The 22165-nt window shown below is 43.9% G+C and overlaps 1 protein-coding gene across 2 annotated transcripts; it reads right to left on the bottom strand.

The window, feature by feature from the left end:
* Positions 1 to 252: 252 nt before the first annotated feature.
* C1H11orf24 (chromosome 1 C11orf24 homolog) lies at positions 253 to 21014 on the bottom strand. 2 transcript variants are annotated; one of them, XM_058825924.1, is made up of 6 exons: positions 20849 to 21014; positions 19931 to 20053; positions 16584 to 16680; positions 4370 to 4608; positions 3220 to 3336; positions 253 to 2059 (listed from the first exon to the last, which is right to left on the bottom strand). In XM_058825924.1, exons 4-6 carry the CDS (start codon positions 4524 to 4526, stop codon positions 912 to 914), a joined length of 1422 nt encoding a protein of 473 aa, XP_058681907.1. In that variant the 5' UTR covers positions 4527 to 4608; positions 16584 to 16680; positions 19931 to 20053; positions 20849 to 21014; the 3' UTR covers positions 253 to 911. The 2 variants fall into 2 exon arrangements, with proteins under 2 accessions (XP_058681907.1, XP_058681916.1); XM_058825933.1 differs by lacking the exon at positions 16584 to 16680.
* Positions 21015 to 22165: the final 1151 nt, after the last annotated feature.

The raw sequence follows: 22165 nt of genomic DNA, 5'->3' as shown, positions 1-22165 counted from the left end.
GATGCTCTGAGCACAAAAGATAATAAGCAGTAAGTGTGTCTGCATACCTGGAAGACTGGCAGCATAATGGTTTTAAATTACAGAAGCACTACTCTGGAAGATGATGAGTATCTTCTGTGACATGTCCATGCTTTCAGCGAGGTCTTCAAAGCCCCCACACTTGGAATACTGAAGTGGAGCTAATTTACTTAAGCCCCAAAAGCTCATTTGCTTGCTTCTGAACTGGCAGGGACAGCAATAAAACAAGAAACACAAGGTATGCCCTTCCAGGGCCCCATTTATTAACTGCATATAAAAATAAGATCATTTAAGTGCAGAGGCACAGTAATCCACTCCGTGGTGCAAAGATACCTTGGGTTAGCAGTAAACAGAGTTTACAATACCTTGTAAACAGACCTCTTTATAAGCAAGAAGCACACTGAAATATGACACACACTGGATTAAAAGTCCCCTCTTACAACAGTACTCCACACTTCTCATCTGGCTATTTGGGAGCACTTCACAAAAGGTGACAGCATCCTTTGCTCTGTTTTCAGAGGAGCACACATGAAACAAATGAAACACAACCTGCACTGTAAACAGCTGAAAAGCGCTACAGCATTTTCAGAGGATGGCAACTTACACCTTGTTAGATTTGTTTATAAATGAATTATAATGGCCAAAGCTACTGTGCATTATGAAAATGTTAAAAATTATTCCTTTTTTTTATAGTTTTACAGCAACCTGTTGCACAGTTGAATAAAAAATTATTATTTTTTCTTAATACAGTACATGGCATTTCTCCTCAATTGCACTAGAAGTAAATTTGGAAGCACTTTCAGTTTGTGTTATAGGCAGATAGAAAGGAAAAACAAGTCAGGCAGACTTTGAATCTCCTTTCCATCTCTTGCCCAGTATTTATCCCCACCTCTTCACATCTCTGAGTCCACATACATTCCATTGATCAGGTAATCCACTTGTGTGTAATCCTTCTTCTTGTAGCTCTCATAGGCCTGCATGAGGAAAAGAACTATAACAGTTATGAAAAAGAACGTACCAACTAAAAGCACTGCAAGTAGTGAACTTTTATCCACTAAGTACTGAGTCAGGGGCTCAGCAGCAATGAGAAGATACTCATTGTTTGTGTCCTGAGTTTTTGTGAGGCCCGAAGCTGTTGTTTTGGCTGCATCTGTTGGAGCCATGGCTGTTGAAAAGACATCAGATGTTGACTTTATCCTATGTTCAGCTGTAGTTGCTACTGTGGAGGCTGTAGTTAAACCTATGGCACCTGTTGTAGAGCCCAGAAGAGAAGTTGATTCATTCAAGGATGCTGTAGTTATATCTGTTTCTGGCTTTAGATCTGGCAACATGCTAGTATGCATTGGATTCATAGAGCGAGAACTCTCCGTCAGGATGGCACGCGTGGAAGCGGCAGAAGATGTTCCTGCATCCTGTGGGATGGGGGTGGTCAGTGTTGTGGTCAGCTCCAGTGTTGTGGTCTTCAGGTCAGCTCCAGCAGTGGTGGGGCTGTCAGGGTGAGGAGCACTGGTGCTGGTGGTACTCCGCCTAGACTGCTGTGCTTGGGTACCTGCTTCAGAAGTAGCAGTGAGGGGAGCAGAAGTGGGGGAAGCTGCTGAAACAGAGCTATTATTTCCTGATTTTTGGCTGGTGGTCATTATCTGGGTGACATGGCTGGAAGCGGGAGCAGAGATGGTATCATGAAGGGGAGAAAAGGCAGAGGATGGCACAGCTTTAGTAAAGAGATCAGAATCTCCAGGGGTGTTTGAGGCTTTGGCAGTTGTTTCATAAGTGGTAGACAAAGTTGCATTTGTAATGTTTGTTGTTGTGGTAGGGGCAGTGGTGGTAGGATTGCTTGCAAATGTTTTTCTAGTATTAGTTGTGACATCTCTCTTCTCAACACCAGGCAAATGCCTCAAATGAATATTGTGAGTCTGAGCAGTTAAAGAAAACGTGTTTTCTGCACTGTGTTGGTCGACCCGTGCATTCAGCATCCTCTCCATTTTCTGCGGATCGCTCTGGTGGTCAAGCACTGCTGTTTCCCATTTGCCGCTGACAATTTCTTCCAAAAGACAAAACAAATTATTTTTGTAAAAATAAAAAACTCTCAAGCTCAAATCTAACTTCAAATCCCCAACATGCAAACTAGAACACATACTTTGCAGTACACACAGTACAAGTGGAATAAATCAGCCCTAAATTCAGCAAGAATATGAAAACTCAAAACCCCCCTGCCTTTATTGAACATAATCCCTTTGAGGTTTTTTTGGTTTGGTTTTTTTCTGCCACAGACTTCTAGTATTTGCCCAGCCAGGGAGTTAATTTCACAAAAGGGGAGTAATGAAGTAGAGGTACAATGCAAAAGCGCAGTATCAACAGGAGCAATCTTATAAATGTCAGTTCCTGAGAAGAAGACTCATGCTTTCAAAGTTACACATCATCGACAAAGCCTTTGTGCCTAGATTCGTAATTTTCACTTGTCAAAACTGAGCAGAAATTTCTACTTACACCTTCATACATCAGGATAATTTCCTTCACAACTAAGTGAGCTAGATTTATAGTGACATAAATCCCATCTGCTTATCACAAGTCCAGTTGTTACATTGCAGAGAAACCTTTGCCAACCCAAAAGAACTATGAACAAATTCTTTTTTTCTAAACTTGGGTACAATGAACTTTTGAAACAAACTTTAGAAGATTGATTTCCCAATTATAAATAAGCTCCATTTTGTTACTGTGTCACTTTATTAAAATTGAATACCCTGGCACTGGAAAGTCAACATGAGCAATTGCTGCTCTGATTAAAGAAGGGGTCTGTTGACTCTGGAACAAAATTCTGGCAATCTGAGGGAAAAACAATGCCAGTACATTTTCCTTTCTCTGAAGAAAGATATAAATACATCTGTTATGCCTTTATTTTCTCTGGGACAGCATGTGGCATGCAAATGGCATGAATGAATGATGTCTTCAACATGGAGACAAACTGTTACTCAGTAAGTGCTACAAAAGCTATTCAAAGACACATCATGATCTCATGCAAGTGCCAGAGCCCCTAGGACAAAGTGAAACAGTTAGTCCAGGGAACTGTACCTTCAGAATCACCCTGCAGCCATTTCACAACCCATCTTCCTCAGCTGAAAGCTTATCAAGGGTTAAATGTAGGTATTTAAAGCAAAAGAATCAGGATCCTGGATTTCCCAGATGCCTGAAACATGGCTTTACCTGCAAGCAGGTCTTTGATGTCTTCTTCTCCAGCATTCTGGCACACACTCAGCTGGTGACACTGCAGGAAGAGGCAGTGATTCTGGTAGGGCACAGACCAATTACAGCGATGGCTCCCTGAAAACAGCAGAGAAAATGGATTGCTGCACACAGGATACCAAACACGCTGCTTCGTGGCTCTAATTAAAGAATTGAAGAAATAAAAAAGAGGAAAAAAAGCCCCACAACCAGATAAACCCCCCAAACCACACAATATCTAGAAAGTCTGGCCTTAAAGGATCCTGGCTTCGCCTTAGTGCAAATAACCAAAGAAAGACAATGAAGCCAAATTGTCAGTGTAGCCTACCCACTTGTTTGTCTTCTGGTACCAGCGTCTCCTGACAACAGCAGTTCATTCACCCAGACAGTGACAAACTAAGTGCACTACAGTTAATACCCATGTAAATTCATCTGGATGTTTTCATGAGGAAAACAACCATTAATGGCCATTAAAACCAGCATCTTTATTAGGTTCCTAGCCATCTGAATGTCAGATATTCATCCACCTGAGCCAAGGTCTCATCTTCACCACAGCATCACCAGGTTTTTGTATGAGCTACAAGCTTTCTCATTTGGCGAGACAGGGTTGGGACCTTCATAAGGACAGCTCAAATACTCTTTTAGAAGTTTAATTCTTTGTAAAGACATCTCAGAGGTGGTGAGAAGGCATTTCCCTCAACAGATTTAACCCTGTGCTTGGTTGCAGGACAAAGTAATTTCTTCTAAGGCAGAAAATGCATACAAATACACAGGAGCAAAGATTACTCATTCTAGTGCAGCTGTCTACAACAGCACTGCTCACTTGCAAACATCTGGCAGCAGGGAATAATCATTCTTCAATTCAAGTGGCCTAACACTCTTTGCACGCTATCAGTGCACACCAACAGCACATGCTGTTTCTTATGGAAGCTCGAAGGGCCCTGGGAAGCAGTTGTCCTGGATTCAATTTAACCACGGCTGTCAGGAGTTATTCAGCACCACACAGAGAAGCCATAACTATAAATGCCTGTAAACAACTGGAATTAAGAAAGAAAGTTGTCAAAGGAGCAGCAGAGACCTTCAAGGAGCAGAAAATGCAGCTGGAATTCCATTCAAGGGACAAGAACCTCACCTGAAGCACCTGGGCTCTGACAAGCCTGCCTGCATTTCTCTTCATTTGTAAGCCTGTTTATTTGCACTACATGGACTCCTCTCCCTTTTAGAACAGAAGACCGGTGTTCACATACACAGATGGAAATCAGCAGGAAGAACACAATGGCAGTCCACATCTTCAGGGCTGGCCTTACAGGGAAGCTTCTCTACCCAGAAGAAATTCTCTCTTATATCAACTTCAGATCCACTGCAATATACCTATTAAAATAAAAAAACAAAACAAAAACTATTTATATCCCTATGAGCAGGAACGGAAAATAAAAGCATATAAAAGGCAGGAAAATATCATTACACATCACAAACAAGCAAGGGCTCAGAGGCAGGAGAAGTAAAGACCTTTCCCAACTTCCCAGAGAGGCTCTTTCTTTAGAAAAGGTACTTTTCTCTCCTTCCTTCACATCCCCGTGGAGAACAGCTTAAGTCAAAAGCCTTGTGTACAAAGTCAATCTCAAAGCCCAGTAGCATGTGGCAGCACAGATAGGATGTCTTTGGACTCATCCTGGGACCCTTAACGTTGTGCCCAGGCTCAGCAGAAGAGTTTTCACCAGTTTGAGCACACTGATAGTAAGGGGAACTATAGTCCTGGCCCTGCCTTTACACCAAGTCAGTCAAAACCAAGTAACCAAGGTTGATTTCTTCCTTGGTTTTACTGGTCATTACAAAAAACTCAAGAGAAATTTTGATTGAAAACAAGCAAAACCCACTATTTCGGGTCTTCCAAGACATTACACAGACACAGCTGTTACTGAAGATTATTCACACTCAAAAGTAACCTTAACTTCCCCACAAAAAACAACCAATCACATCTTTCCTTCATTATTAATGCACCCATGTGACTTTGACTCAATAGCGGGGCTTCCATCGCTCAAGACACTGAAACAGCTCCCACTGACATCAGAGAAGATTATTAGCTTCTACCTAGATTTACCCTCTTTAGTAGCTTCTATCTGGATTTATCCTCTTGCTTCTGAGGTTTCTGGAGCTTTGCATGAGCTTCCAAACAGTTCAGTCTGAACCAGACCTATTATAATCCTCTTCCCTAAGGAATTTTTAAGGGCAATCCTCTTTCTCATCATTAAAGCAAGCTTTAGTTGCCATGCTGAAGTTATGAAGAGAAATGTGACAGCCTTCAAAGAGTGTTGAGATTCAGCTTTGTGTGACATCTCTGAGATGGATGTGATGACTGCAAAGGCAGTTCACAACACAGAATGAGCAGCATGTGTGAATGGTATAAATACCACAGTGAAGAACATCTAACAGTCCGCAGTAATATGCGTAAGACCCTAATTTAGCCATCCAGGCTAGAAGTCTCAGTTTCAACCATGAAAACTCCAGTTTCAACCATGCTTGTGAATTTAAGAATCTAATAGCTATTTCTCCCCCAGAAAAGCCCCAAATAATGTTTGTTAGCTGTGACTCAGATTGTAATATTTTTATGCTTTGTACCACCAAACTTTTGTTTCCAATTTTTCCTTCTGCTATATCCTAAAGCACCAAACAGGGCAACAGAGTTTTAGCTTCAAAACCACCCTGTCTGAAAAGGGGTGAAATAAAAGCAGCTACTCCAAGCTCCTCAGAGGGCATACAATATACAGGTACACACTGGACTGTCAAAGAGCCGAAGATGGAGACAAAACTTGACACTAAAATGCAGTGCCTCAAATTCAGTTTTCCTAGTATACCTTCAAGTTCCCTGAGGAACTCAAGAAGTTCCTTCCTGCCTATTTAGTCTGGTAAAAAGAGTTATTTTACCTGTTGAAAATAGATGGAGCATTTTTAGATCTGTTCTCCCAGAGAGATGGGAAGCCCAAAATAATTGTAGGGCCTTTGCACTGCTGACCTCAGCTCATGCACCCCACTGGAGCTTTCTCCCTGGAGCAAGTGTGCGCAGCATCATGTTCATTTTGTGCAAGCAGGTTTCTCAGGGCAGCCAGAAATTCAAGCCTGAATCATCTCACCTGACAGCTGGAAGTATTTCTAAATCTGACCTGACAAGAGAAGTCCTGGCAGGGAAAGGCAGCTCAGCAGCCCCATCTAGTCCTATGTACCAGCGACTACGCCTGATGTCCAGCCAGCACCAGCTCTGCCAGGGCCCCCTCTCCCATCACACACTGTGCAAGCACAGCATGGACTGGCTTTGCTCTTTCCTTATCACTTCTTCCAAGTGCACTCTACCAAATTTGAAAGAATCAGGACAGGAGAGGAGATGACTTGTGCAATACCAGCACAGCTTTTGCAACATGCTACACCAGCATCAGCTGCTCAGGAAAGCAGCCCCACGTTGTCATCAGGGAATTGGCAATACTAATTTGTGTTGTTCAGCCAAGCCAGTTTCCAATATTTTTTCCACTCTACCAAATTTCAAGGCACTTCTACAAGTTTGTCTCAGCCTTTATCACACTCTTACTGTCATTCTTTGTATATATTATAGATTAACGGTTGAAAGCTGCAGTTGATAAAACAGGGAGCAAGGGGGAAGGCAAGGGAAAACATGAAATATTCTGCCCACGAGAGATTTTTTTTTTTTGTCCAGAGCAGACAGCAAGAACTGTCTTAAGTTCCAAATCCTTCAATCCTTATTACAGCAAGTGAATTGGGTTCTATCAAAGACACGAGAGGTATCTCACCTCAGAGCACTGCTTGGCAACCTGCACTCCCACCCCATGGTGCTAAAGTGCACTTTTTAAAAGCTCACAGGTTATAGGCAGAGATTCAGAAAGTGGTAGTTTACACACAAACAAAAATGAAAAAAAAAATCATTAATGTATTTCACATTTGAAAGAGTGCAGCTTATGTCCCTTTTCAAGGTCCAGGGTTTATAAGAAGCATTGTTTTACAACCTAAGAAGTGACCCTGAGAATAAATTACCCATGTAATAATGCATGTTTCAAATAAACTAGAAAGGAGTAACAGCAATGAATACAAACACTAAACATTTATATAGGAGTTTTTTTCCACACCTTTAGTAATAATTTTGCAGTTATAATAAACACTCTCAAAGAATAAACATCTTGCATTGCATTTTAAAACTGCAGATATAATAGCATTACAGCTATAAATAAATACTATCATTATTATTATAATTAACATCTCAGTTTTATGACAAATAAAATATTAATATTAATCTCAACCAACCCAAGAACTACATATATTTGCAAGATCAAATGATCACACCAGTAGCTAGAAGCTGTTGCATTGACACGCATCCCCTATGCAAAGGGATGTTTTGTATCCCCAACCACATCACTTCACTACAAGTCCTTCTCATCACAGCTCACTTTGGTTCCACTTGACTGCAACAACTGCACAGCAAAACAAAACCCCAGAAAGTGACTGTCACTTCTTCCAATGCACCTGGCAGCCTTTCTGGATTAGGCCAGCATTGGTTTAGGAGGACATGCCAAGCTCATGCACAAGAGATTTGTCCCCTCTTTTCCTCTCACTAAACATGGTCTCCTCAGGGGCCAACTGGCAATACCTCCCCCTAAGGCACTCAATACAAGATTATAAGCTTAAAACACTTTTCAACATCCTTTAGCCAATTATAAAAATCCCTGTGCAGACTGCAGGGTGATTGTGTGAAGCAGACAAACACAATGCACAGACTGTATCAGACAAGCAAACAGCTCCTTTCCAAGACCAGTGAGAGGATAACCAGCTGCAGCCACATTTTAATGCAGTACAGATGAGGTTTGGGATGATGTATTAAATATCAGAAACCACAGCTAGAGGTGTGGTTTTTTGGCCTCTTTCACCTTAGCCAATTCCATTCATCCAAAACAGGAGTTAACAATTACTTGCAGATCACTTTTCCCAACTTAACAATTGCCCTCTATATCACAAAAAATAGGCTGTATTTCTGACTTCCTCTCACACTTTTAGTCAGCCCCACATGGTTCCATCTGTACTCAAAGACCCCTCTGAGCACACCCCAAAAACCTACATCCCAGAACAGCACTAACTAAACTTTATCCAAACCATGTTAATCCCTGTCTGGACAGCACAGTGCAAGAGATGAATGCTACTGTTCCCCTCAGACATAATTTTGAGAAATTGTGGCAAAATTGACTCCTCAAGCACTACTTTCTCCACCTATAGAACATCCCCAAGGAAATTCAAAGCCAAACTAAAGCAAAACCAAACCACAAAAGACAGCAACAAATAAAGTCTGGGAAAAGACTACACTGAAAAATGCAAAGTTCACTTTTGTTATCTGTGGCTGTAACTCAGCAGGGAACAAGCACACTGGCAAACCAGAATAACTTTGAGTCAACAACTGAATGACTGATGACTTTGCAGTGTACACACATATCCAGAGGGCACTGCCTGCTGGGTTTCAGAATAGCTCCTCGCTTCTTGCTGATCTCACACTGCTTAAGCCAAGAAATCTATACAAATAATAATAATTAAAAAAATTCATTATTTCAAAGAACAATGATTGGGATGATGTTGCAAGAGCAGAGAGAAGCCCTTGGATTATAAATCCCTTGCCTCCATGCCCCCCACCAGCAGCCTCAGCTGCTCCTGGTTAAGCAGCTGCAAGGTGCGCGCAATGACTGCACCAGAGTGAGGAGAGATACAGAAATAAACAAAAAAAACACAAAAAGAGGGAATGTGGGTGTTAGAGATCACAGGTACAAAGTGTGCAAAGTAAATCATTTAGGGCAACACATGCTCTTTTGAGCTGTCATTGAGGAGCCAGTAGACACTGCCTCAAAACTCATGCTCCCAAGTGTGCATGGACTAGGTATGAAATACGGTCTGAGTTGCAAAGAAATATTCTATCTTCAGTATAATAACAAAGCAGGGAAAACGGGTGGAATACCTTTTGCAGACAACAGTGCTCCTCTCCCATCAAATTGAGAAGGCATAAGGCCTGTTTCCCACTTGCATGTGCTGCTAAACACTTGACGTGTTGTCAGCTTTCTAAACAAGTGCAACATTTCTCTCTTTAGAAAAACAGAATTAAAACAGATTTTGCCAAGGCAAGACAAGCATATTTCATTTTGTAAATCGAGGCAAGAATACAGGAGACAGGGAATCTGCACTGCAGCCCTCAGATGCATTTTACTTCCCAAGCTTCTCTCCAAGACTGAAGATGCACATGTAGATAGGTTTGGAGACAGAAGGCACAAGAGGCTGACCCAATGTCAGCTGAGTATGACCAGATGAAGTTAGATGATTTTCTGAGCAGCAGCTTTAGAGCCATTAAGTTCCTTTGGCTCCCCGAGAAAGTTTTGATAAGCTGCAAAGCTGTTTCTACCAGCTTTACCCATCTCCATCTCTCTGTTCCTTGGTTGCACACTTGGCTCCTCTCTCAGGAGGAACAAGGGAGACAGCTTATACAGTTGAAGACACTATTGAGGCTTCATGGCGATCATGGTTTTCCTCTGAAGAAATAAATATTAAAGCCTAAAATTCCTAAACCAGCATCACCCATCCATCATCCTTTCTCACCCATATTAGAGCCATGTGCTGCAGTTCTGATGCTGAGAAGTACTACTCAGCAAAACATTTTTCCTGTGAAAAATGATCAGACAGCTATTTGATTTATGAAAATGTGCCTTGTTTTGAAATATCTGAAACAATCTAGTTTTAATATACAGAAAAGCAAGCTGCCAAAGGCTAACTGCATAAAGCTGTGACTGAACAATAAATCTGTCAACAAAAATACCTTTAAGCAATAAAAATCTGTACTATGGCTCAACTGCAACCTTCCCATGTCTGGTCTGCACCCGAAGCAGATAGAAGTTTTCAGACGTGTTGTTGTCTCATGGGAACTGGAGATCATATGCAGGGCATTTCACACCATGTGTTTCAAATTAACCAGCTTTCAACAAGACCCTCAAAGGAACCATCCCAGTGGGCTCCCACATGAACTCTGCAGCCTTGAACTAACACAGAGCAAAGTTCATCAAGAAGGGTAAGAGGCCAACTCCCGAGGTTGGTTTCTCCAAGTGCCTGCAGCAGCAGGTACTCTGCAGGGCAGGTGCTTCATGCTTGCTGAGGGATGGCTTTAGAACCTAGAACCAGCACCTTCCACGTGCACAGAAATAAACTGTGCCTCAGGCGCTATTCAATCCAAAACTGACCAGCGTGGTGCTAACAGAGACTTAGCAAGCAGCAACTTGGTAACAAATAACAGCGACACAGGTACAAATAACCAAGTGTCACTTCTGGAGCAAGTGCCAGCGTGTTAAAGCCTGGTCACCCACCCACCTCCTGCCCTGCAGAATTTTACCAGAGTCAGCAAATTCCTGACAATCCAGATCAATTCAAGTTTCAATGAAATGCTATCTTCCACTCCAGATATTTCTGAGAAATTATTATGCTCCTCTTCATGCAGCTGAAATACTAATTTTAGGCTCATGGTAACATAGGACATACCTCCATCCAGAGCACAAGGTTCTGCAACTTTGCTCAAGAATTTAAGCCTGTGCATGGTTTTCAGCAGGGTTACACACAGCAAAAATGTCACCTTATGTTACAAAAGCATCAGCCTGTGGGAGCTCAGAAACCCAGGAAAAGTTCACAGAGCCTGGAAACAGCCAAAACACAACCCCAGTGGAATGACTGAAAGGGACTGTCTGTTCAGCCCTAAAACAACCAGAAGAAATGTAAACATTTTTGGCTACTTCTTTCTTTAAGGAAGCAAGACCTTTGTGCATACCCTGAAATACGGAAAATAAACACGAAAAAAAAAAAAAATCCAAACATGGGGCTCCACCTCCAGTTATCCTCACAAGCAAAACAACCAGAAGGGTCCTAGATTATAGAAAGTTTCCTCTATTTAAGCAGACAACTCAGGTTAAAAAACAAAGGTAGTTTCATATGGAAGACCTCTGGTGAGATGCAGCAGAAAGACACTCCAGTTTATCTCAGTGCAATATGACACTGGGGAGGTTTTCACTATACATGTTAGGACAAAGAAGAGATTCTTCCTAAAGTCTCCAAGCCAGGAATACATATATAGCAATACCAAATAAAGTTTGTTGGCACATGCATCACTACTTTGTGATTCTGACAGCTTGAAAGGTGTGGAAATCACAGGGCAGGGTGGATGGGAGAGCTTAGCCAAATCTATTTTTTCCAAACAAAGAAAGAAATAAATGCAATAGCAGCTCTCCTCATCCTTGCTGGTCTTCCCTGTGGCAGGTTCCTCTTAGACAGCAAGTCCTCAGGTCATGGACCAACCTGAATTTAAACCTGTTATCAGAACCTAGAGGAAAAACATCCTTCCCTCTCCTTACTCTCACGGGCTGCCAAGGCAGCATCTGCAGAAGTGCTTCAGCCCAGCTCTTGGGTTTCATCTCCTGCACACCAACAGGGCAGCAGCCATGCTCTCCTACCTTGTTCTGGTAAGAACCAGAACCAACTTGTTCTGGGTTCCCTCTTTTCCATTTCAGAATAAACTCTTTATTACAGTTTAGAGTCTTTTTACTCAAAAAACTGATTAATACAGTAAAATAAGCTTGGTTTGAGCTCCTCAAAGCTCTTCCAGTCTTCCAGCTCTCCAGACCTTGCTCAAAGGTCTTCCAGTACCACAGAGCCCCTCATTCATGGAAGAGAGATTACATAGGCAGCAGCAGATTCTTCTGAACCTTTCTGAGCTCAACATAGAAGGTCTGTCCATCTGCCTGTCTGCTGCTGATGTGGCTAACAAGAACTCCAAAACTATTCCAGCAGATCACCTGAATGTCATGGGCATCTACAGAAAGTCAGCAGAGCAGCTCACCAAGAGAGATTACAACCACCACAAACATCAGTTTAACTTGTACCAAAGACACAAATGTGCAAAGTGCCCTGTATTTGACTGGACAAATGGGGTCACAAATACAGATATTTTCAGAAGCCATTTCAGATGCCTCTGTGCTTATATCAGTCTTCAATATTTGCTCAGCAGTACAGCAACAAACATAGAAAAAAACCCAAAGTTGAAACCTCTCTCTCAAAATTTAATACCTGCTGTTGTAACAAAACCAAGAGGTTATTCTTACTCCTCCAGGAGCTGTGACCTAAAAGCATCAGGAAGACTGAACCAATTAGAAACTTCTGGCTACTGATAAAGATGCTCTGATCCTGTAATGAAGGGAAAGGTGAACTAGAAAAGCCAAACTACCAACAAGATAAACCATGGTTACACCCTGGTTCAAAGATGACCTCACCATACACTAATTATATAGGCCAAGAGTTTCTCTGGGAGATGTTGTCCAAGCTCAGATGACAAAAATAAGGGAAAGGACAAGCATGGGAAAACCACACTACCAGCAGAAACTCTTACTGCTTGCTTCTGACCAATGTTCTGAAGATTTCAGCTCCACTGTACTCCAGTACAAAACTGTCCAATATCATCAGATCAGCAGAACACCATTACAGGTCAGGAATCAACAGGTGGAACAGACTGTGACTGAATGAAATCAGATACATACCAAAAGATGTGCCAAGAATGAAATAATTCACACTCCAATTAACATGCAATTCTACCTATCAAACAACACCTTTTGCTTGAAATTGTTTGCTGCTAGAGACTCTGCAAGACTGGAACGAAAAATGGCTATAAATGCAGAAAAGTGAGAACCCAAGCAGCCAGCACTGAGGTACAACACTTCTTCAGCCTCTTCCTTTAAATAAAGTTTAGGACCTTCATAACTAGAGCCCAGACTAACAAGTCCAACTGGAAGGCTGAAGAGTCCCATTGTAGGGACCTCAAACCCATAAACCTGCTCTTGCTCCTGTTCATCTGTAAGGAAGGGGTTAAATCCTACCAGTACACTGCCTCAGAACACAAGGTGAAGTGGCACCAAAGCTGCTTTCCTCAAAAGCTGCAGTTTATAGTAAACCAAGAACTGCCCTATATAAGCAGCAAAGTCATTCCTACAGAATATCAGGAATCTGAGTGACACAGCCCATGTTTGGCATCACAACTGTCAACTACTGAGAAATGTGTTTGCTTCTTAAAATTGTCCAGAAATCTGAAAATTCCGACAAGAGATCAGAGAAAGCACCAGACAGCAATGGGTCAGAGGACCAGAAGGTTCTTCAGGCTCCTTCTGTATTTTAGGTTTAGAACCAGCATCTTCTCGGGATATAATGCAGAAGGGCACTTTCACTTCAGTTGCCTGGAATTATATCATGAGGTAAATCTGCCCAAGCTGACAACAGAGCAGAAAAACTGCACTGCAGTGAGGATCATGTGTTGAGGATTTTGGGGTGAGTTTTGGGTTTATATGCCTTTTTTTCTGACAGGCATCTGAAAAGGAACTTGCTTAGCAAACCATCTAGTACCTATAGGCCGACAGAAAATTCTCTACCTATGCAGATGCATATTAACATCTACAAAATCAAACAATCTCTAAGCATTTAAACTGCATGCCCACCATTTCAGCCTTTGCTTTTTAAAGCACTTCCATACAGCAGTAGCATTCCTGGAGATGAGAGAAAAATACTGAATTCATCCACGTATTTTATTTACAAATTCTCTCCTTCCCCCAGACATCTTTTATGCAGATGAATTTCTGTATGAAATCCTGTGTTACAGCTCTACGCTCACTGGATGGCATTCATTGTATCTTCCTAAGAAGCAACTACAAATGTGAATGCCTGAGTCAGCTGTTTATCACAATTTTGGAGCAGGTATTTTAACTTCAGAAGGGACCTCTGCAGGTGTTATCTTACTGATTTACTGCAAACAAATTCGTCCCAAGACATGCAATAACTTAAGAGCTCATTCAGTAGAGGGGTTTGTTTTCAGTCAGCTCCCACGGGGCAGGTTGCCTACTCCATAGTTTGCATTACATCTGTTTCTACTTTCAGAGGGGTCAAAGACCAAGTGCAGAACATACCACCCAGAAAGAGCTGCTTAATAATATTGCCAAAATCTGCAGGAAAAAAAAAGATGGCAACCAAAATCCCCCAACTCACCAGCATTTTCTGCTTATATCTTATTTTTAAACACTTTCATTCAGATATTCCTTAAGAGGATGGATCATCAGCGCTGGAAACCCACTTCTGCTACATCTGTTAAATCATGTATTTCATACAACATACAGCTTCTATACATTACAAGATTTTCAAAGCCTAGAAATCCTTGCTTCCTTTGCAATGGACAGGAAAGCAACAAACAGGAATCTACGAATACATGGGATTGAGTCAAAAGCTATTTGCTAAATAGCAAACAAACACAACATCCTGCTTTTGCTTACCAAGTCAGCTGCTAACAAAAGCCATCTGCATTAGAGCTCAGACCAGGCCACGTGTTTCTCAAACTCAAGCAAGTGTCCCTGAAGAACATTATGAGCTGTTTCCACATTAGCATATCTCTCTTAGGCAGTAATTCCCCAAACACACAAAAACTCACATAACTTTATGTGTGAGAATAAGCCTAGCAGAACCTGTGGAATCTGTGACATGCATAAAGTTGAGTGGTGTAGCCACCAGCAGGCTCATGACACTGCACTCCCTTACTGGCTTCACCACCCAAAATGTGCCCATTGGAGTCAGGGATATCCCAGACATCATCAGTGATGCATTTAAGCCACAGCACACGCCTACTCCAGGCACCTCAGAGATGGTCAATACAGCCAGAACACATAGTTCCTGCCACTTCCAATGCAAATATAAACTGCTGGCAATCCCTTAAAAAAATATCATCATAGATGAAGATGTAACTTATGTCGTAGCAATGCACACCTGCAGCCCAGAAAGCCTGGGCTGCATGAAGAGCAACATGGCCAGTAGGTCATGGGAGGGAATTCTGCCTTCTACTCTGCTCTGATGAGACCCAACCTGGAGTGCTGTGTTCAGTACCTCTCCTATGAGGACAGGCTGAGAGTTGGGGTTGTTCAGACTGAAGAAGAAAAGATCCTGGGGTGACCGCATTGTGGTCTATCAGTACTTAAAGGAGGCATATAGAAAAGAGGGAGATGGACTTTTCACAGGGGAAGAGAGTGACAGGACAAGGAGAGACTTAGCTTATATGCTAGGATTAAGTTTTTCATCATGAGGGTGGTAAGGCACTGGCACAGGTTGCTCAGAGAAGTTTTAGATATCCCTCCTCTGAAAGTGTTCAGGGCCAGGTTGGAAGGAGCCCTGAGCAATGTGATCATCTCTGCCCATGTCAGGGGGTTTGGAACTAGATGATATTCAAGGTCCCTTCCAAGCCTAACCCTTTTATGATGGGAATAAATGCTCTCTGCTTGCACACAGAGAATTTCAAGGTATCACTGGGCAGCTGTCAGAATTCCCCATCCTTAACCCCCTTAATTAGCCAATCTCTGTTTATCTTACGGAAAGAAAAACCCAGAAAGCTTTTTTCGCCCCCCCACATTCTCCTTTTTTAATTAGATACAGGCTTTTCAACCTACATGCTACTTCCAGCAAGACAACACACTGATGATGTAAAGTCTCATCATAAGGATTGATGGTATAGAGGAGATTTGCTGACACAAAAACACCAGCCCAACCTTTGTAATATGGGCTAGTCCACAGCACAACAAGGCATCAGTTCAAAAGAGCAGAGGCAAGGTAGATCAACCCTCCCTTATCTCACAGGGTGGGAAAAGGGGTGTGAAAAGATTGAGTCATTCATGTCTACCTATAGGAGGAACTGGTCAGAGCTGGAAGTGAAAATGAAAATCAAGTCTCTTGAAATCCAGCTTAGTACACAGGTACAAGTCAGCTTTTCCTATGAAAGCATGTACGTAGTGTGTCATTAGCAGCATCTCAGAACATCTGGAAATACCTGCTGTGGCATTTGTCTTTTCAGACGGAGAGAGGGAAGAGGAGTGTTCCTATAACATGAATTACAAACAAATCAAATTCCTGTATCAATACTGATATTCAGGGCATGATGTACACCAAGAAATGTGGAAGTAAAGAGGTAACACAAATGCATGAAGCAGCCTTCTCTCCAGTTAATGGTTGCTTAATCTTAGACCCCAAATATTTCCCTTCAAGCAGTTTGCATTCAGATCACTTCTACCTTTATTTCCTGTTCTTTAGTTTATTCCTGCTTGGTGAACAGAGATTAATTTTGCCCTCACCCATCTGCATAAGCTCAGGTCCTGTTGACTTCTACAGAGTTTCTCTCTACTAATTGGCTTGTTTTACAGCAGTTTCAAATCTATCCAGAGAGACCAAAAGCAAAAATAATGATTTTGAGTGTAGAAACTTACCATGCAAACACTTGTAAATGCTTTCTTGCTGTCAGGAATTATTGCGCCTTTAGGGAAAGCAAAAGCCAATAAAAGCCTGAATACAGTAGGACTACAGCTGAAAGCATAGGAAAAAAATGTGTAAAACGTTATTGTATGCAATCAGAGAGACATTTCTGTGAGACTGTCAAAGCATTTTCACAAAGGTGGAAGAGTGGAAAAGTTTATCCTGCTTTCTATAGAGAGAAGCCAAACAAAAAAAAAGATAGAGAAGAAGATTCAGCAAAAGAACATGCTTAATCCTATTAAAATTAATGAGATTTCATCCTGGTCTCCACACACTAGCTGTAGTAGGAGTTTAACTTAAGTGGATTTAAAACCAGATTTAGTTAAAGTGCTGCAAAGTCTCTCCTCAAGCCAAACAAATATAAATCCAACACAAACATACATGTAAAATTAAACATAAATTTTAACAGCCACTCTCCTTAACCCTTTTTTTTTTTTAACAAATCTGAAACCAGGACACAGGGACACATGAGAAATATATACTGACATGTTTTGCTGGTCTATTGCATAAGTAGTTTTCCTGGCCTGGCACCAAGATAGAGTCAGGTGGAGCCTGGGAAGGCAAACCCAATGCCCTCCTGGACAGTCATTGTTAGCAGAAGCAGTGAAGGGGACTTGCTGAATGTCTCAGTAAGTAATAAAAAGGCTCTTGTACACAGACCACCTCTCCTTCCCTCTCTGTGTTCTTCAGGAATAACAGACGTAACTATGGGGGCTCATACACATGGCCACATCTGTAGAACACAGTTTAGTTGTCCTTTAGGGGACACAGCCCAGCTGAGTCTCCCCAAGCAAAGGTGCCAAGAGCTGTGGTGATGCACAGAGATAACCCAGGCACACCCCTGCAACCCACAGGCCGAACTTCCTGCTCAAATGGGGGGACCAGCTGGTTCCTCAAGCTGGTGCAAGATGTACAAACGAACTGTGGGTCCTGCCACCCTGGGGGACAGTCCAGCTGGCTGCAAATAAACAAGTACCCATATCCCTGGCTCTCTGCCTTCTGTTTCTTTCTTCATAGCACATCATCCTGCAGGAAAACAACCAAACAAACAAGCACCCAGTGTGTTTTCCAAATGGTTGACAACAACCACTTCAAACAGGAGGAAAGGACATGATGAAGAATCCAGACCCACACACTGTCACACCGTTCCAGAGAGCCCACATTCTGCAAAGGGTGGTTAAAGACCAGCCTTCCCACCACAGTAATGCCACCACTGGTTTCAGTCCCATCCAGTTTGACTACACAGCACCACCCTGGTGCCAGTGCAGCAGCACACCTACCTCTCAGCACTAAAACCCAAGATCTGAGCTGTGAGGAGGCTGTGCCCAGAACAGCAAAGAAAAATAAAGCCCACAAAGGAAATGGAAGACTGTCAGACATTTTGGCATCTATGGTGATGGACACTCAAAACTGCCCTGAGGAAACATCATCCCAGGGAAATCACAAGAACAGCAAAGCAGAGCCCTCAGATAAATGCAAGGTTTTCACCTGCAGAACCAAAGCAATGAGCAAGCCAGACAGCAAAACAGCAAGCAGCCAAGTGCCACTTTACACACCAGCAAGATAATCATGTAGTTCCACCCTTCAAGAAGGGGATCTCCATACCACAGCAGAGACAAGCTGTCCTTTCCTTAATGAATTGCTGCACCACAAGCACGCTGAGCATCTTACCTGCATGAGGACTCTCTTGGATTGCCAGCAGTCAAAAGCTGGAGGAGCTGTGAACCCAAAATGCACCTGCCTGCACTAATTTTTAGCATTGTCACTGTCCCTGCAGTGCATCCAGAAGCATCCTTAGACCCAGCTGCCAATTCACAACTCCTTCACTAACTCCCCCAGTCTAAGCTGTAGGAAGGGAACCAAAAATGACTGGAAAAATGAATACATCAAATGCTTGCTACCATCAAGCAAGAGAGGATCAATAGTAGTTTATTTCACAGGACTTCTTGGCTTCGCTATCAACAAAGTCAACAGCCCTTTCCACACCCAGACAGGCTGGATATCACTGACATGTGGGGTATGACAAAGGATTACACCTGCAGAACAGGCTGGAAGCTGGGAAGGGAACCAGCCTTGCTGAGCCAGAGCACACAGTGTCAGATGGCATCCAGCACACACAGCAGGGATACTGCCCTCCCAGTCCTTTTAAGGGCAGGAGGAAAAAAGTCTTAAAGATCACATTGGCTGGCTGCTGGTTCAGCACAACCCATGGAGTTTCATCCAACAATTACTGTGCTGGACATGGGTGGGAAGGGTATCTCATGTACCTCACAAATGAGCTTTGAACCAGCATGTGCAAGACACCTCCTTCAGAAGAGCATCCCATCCCAGTTGAAACAAGGACAAACATTCAACTGCTGTGGGTTGTCACTGCTCTGCAATGCACAGCAGCTGAGGAACTACCTCCATGTCCTGGTGAATTGACTGCTTTTTCCTCCAGCTTTCCCATGCACAAACATCTCCATTCATTAATGTCCCTGCAACATTTTCCCTTGAAAATTTAGCCAGTAACATACAGGTAAAAAGTCTGCTAGTACACTTCCTGTAATCCAGGGTATGTGTCCAGACATTTTAAACACATCATAAGGTCTTCAGTACTGAAGTTCTTCCATCACCAAAGCTTGAAATTTTGCTTGCAATTTACTCCTGTAACCTTCAAAAAGCCTGTGCCAGGAGAATTCCCTTAGAAGGCAGAGGCTTCAGGTTGTATGGATGTGCCAGTAAGAATTTCAATAATAGATAACCAGATGCAAAGTCTGTTTCCTGGCAGATGGGTTTATAAATCCAGCAGGGAATTTTCAATTAAAAGTAAAAAATAAAGATGCCCTCACCAACATGTTAAGAGGCATGTGGCCTGGAATTTCTCCCAAAAAAAGTACCAAAACAATACATGTGTGTATACATGCACTACACATAAAAGCCAGAACCAAGCAGCAAACACGCACAACACGTGTACAAATCTACTACAGACACAAAAGCTAACAAAAATTGATTAATTTCTTCTAAACTATCCATTGCCATATAATGGACTGCATTAACATACATAGTGGTTGATTATGGTAGATAAATTTGATTAATACAAAAATACATGCACTTTTGAGACAAAAACACTGCGTCAACCTGCATCCTAGAGCCTAGTTTTCAAAGCTACTGTTTAGTCACAAGCCCTCTGAGGACTAAAGGGCACCAAATGTTCACTATCAGCAAGTTTACATTGCTCACCAAAACTGCATCACAATCTGTCTGAAGGTGGGGAGGATTTCTTGGGTTTGTCCCTCCAGTAAGCAGTCAGATAACTCACTTTATCAGGAAACAGCAGTGGTGTTGCATGACCAAGTCCGGCAGGGATTCAACCAGCTAACATGTAGGACATCAAGGCACATTACTTGACACAATCCTGTGACAAGAGTTTTCTTTGCCAATCCTAGAAAACAATGTTTGGGAGACAGAGGGGAAAGTTAAAGGATTTGCTGAATCCACCAGATGAAGATTCACTGCAACAGGATACCCCCAGAGAGTGCTGTATTTGAGAGCTTGGTCAAAGAACGGTGTTTACTCTTCCTGCCATTTCCTGGACTCCAGCTGACACCTTGCTAACATTGCCCAGGGCACAGTTAAACCTTCTGAAAACCTTTACTTAAGGTAGGATAAATTGGAAAAGATTTCAGGACGATACCACAGGATGCCACTTACCAGCGTAACCTCACTTGCACACACTCAACATTATTCATTTGGACACACGATATATTTACAGATCAGCGATGCCGTGCCTAAGGGTGGCGGCTCCTACAGACACCGCATCTTTGAGGTGGTCCACAGGGCCTAAAAAAATGTTACACTCGGGCGGTGAGTTACTTGCTGAGTCAATCACCTCTTCCCCGCAATGAAACCCAGTTCTCCTCACTAACAAAACCATCTACAAGCGTTCACAGACTGCGGGGGAGCACAGCCACCGCTCCCTCCGCTGCTGCCGGGGGAGGACAGCAACTTACTGCAACATTTATCGGCAACTCGCGCCGCAAATGTACTCGCAACTTGTGCGGCGGTTCACGGAACGGCTGCCGAGCCGCCGCTCCCCCCTCGCGGCTCCTCGCCCGCCGCACCCGCCCGGGCTCCGCGGCCCCACGAGAGCCCCGGCACGGCCGCTCGCCCGGCACCGCGTCCCTCCCGCCCGCGCTCCCTCAGGCCCAGGACGAGTCACCGCCCGCCCGCAACTCACGACGTGGCGGAGCCCGTGGGAGGACGCGCTCCCGGGGCGGGAGAGGCGCTCGGCCGGCGCTGGCGCCGCCCCCGCGGGCAGGGATAGACAGGGGACGGCAGGGAAGAGCCCCGGGAAGGGAAGGGACGCCGGAGCCCCGCGGCCCCGCCACATGCCACGGCCGGGCCCCGCCCCGCCCGCGCCCCCTCCGAGCCCCATTGGCCCGCCTCCCCTGGCCCCGCCCCTCGCGCGCGGGCCCCGCCCCCGGCGCTCGCCCCGGAAAGGCCCCGGGAAGGGCCCGGGAAGACCCCGGGGGCAGAGGGCGGGCGCTGCCCGCGGAAGTGACGGGCGAGCGCGGCCTCCGGGAGCCGGCGGTGGCGTGCGTGAATTACCCGCGGCTTGAGACCGGTGGGTCTTTGCAGTCGTGGCTAGGGCACAGCAGCGAGAGGCTGTGCTCACACGAGGCTATTTTCCTTCTCCCCCGGGGTTTTCCGCACCGTGAGCTCCAGCGCCGCCGGCCGCGGGTCGTGGCACAGCAGAGGAGTGGCCTTGGCAAAGCTCCCGTGGATGCCGATCGGTTTTGCGCGTTTCCGACGGCGGGCTGGACGTGTCCCTGCCCCTGGCAGCGGGGCTGGAGCTGGATGAGCTTTAAAGTCGCTCCCAACCCAAACCGTTCTATGGTTCATTATCACCACCCAGCAAGAAGAAAATCCCAAAAATAGATTAGGTGTACAGGCTAACGGCGTGCTGCTGTCCCGGAGTGTGACAAGCACACATTCCACCATAATCCAGACATAACTGTTCTCATATAAGCCCTACACTGTGCAAGTCTTCACTGGGCGTGCCAGCCCACTGCTCACAGCATTGCTTAAACAGAGAATGCTGCTGAGATAAATACTAAACCAAAGACCAGAAATCAGCTCTTCCATGGCTGTATTGTTGTTTTTAGTGTTGCTGTCTATGGCGAAAGTTTGTGCATCAGCAGCCCCCAGCTGCTTTGGGCAAACCCTACCAGCAACAGAGCTTTGAATCTTTTATATACCATGTACTGCTCGTGTATATACAGACACATAAATGATAAAAACACCTGAGCTGCACTCTGAAGAGTGGAGCTAGCTCCATGAAATGGCATCAGGTGCAGGAATTAAGGAAACCATGGGTGCCCATTTCCATGCAAGCACACTGTCTCCTGAATTCAGCTCCTTGGAGTTATTTACAGATTGCCCAAAGAAGAGAGGCATTAGACCCTGGAAGAAATTCCTTACTGTGGGGTTGGTGAGTCCTTGGACCAGTTCTCCCAGAAAAGCCATGGGTGCCCCATCCCTGTCAGTGTTCAAG

The sequence above is a fragment of the Poecile atricapillus genome, chromosome 1 (genome assembly GCF_030490865.1).
Source record: "Poecile atricapillus isolate bPoeAtr1 chromosome 1, bPoeAtr1.hap1, whole genome shotgun sequence".
Classification (NCBI taxonomy): Eukaryota; Metazoa; Chordata; class Aves; order Passeriformes; family Paridae; genus Poecile; species Poecile atricapillus.
This window is presented reverse-complemented; position numbering and strand designations above follow the sequence as displayed.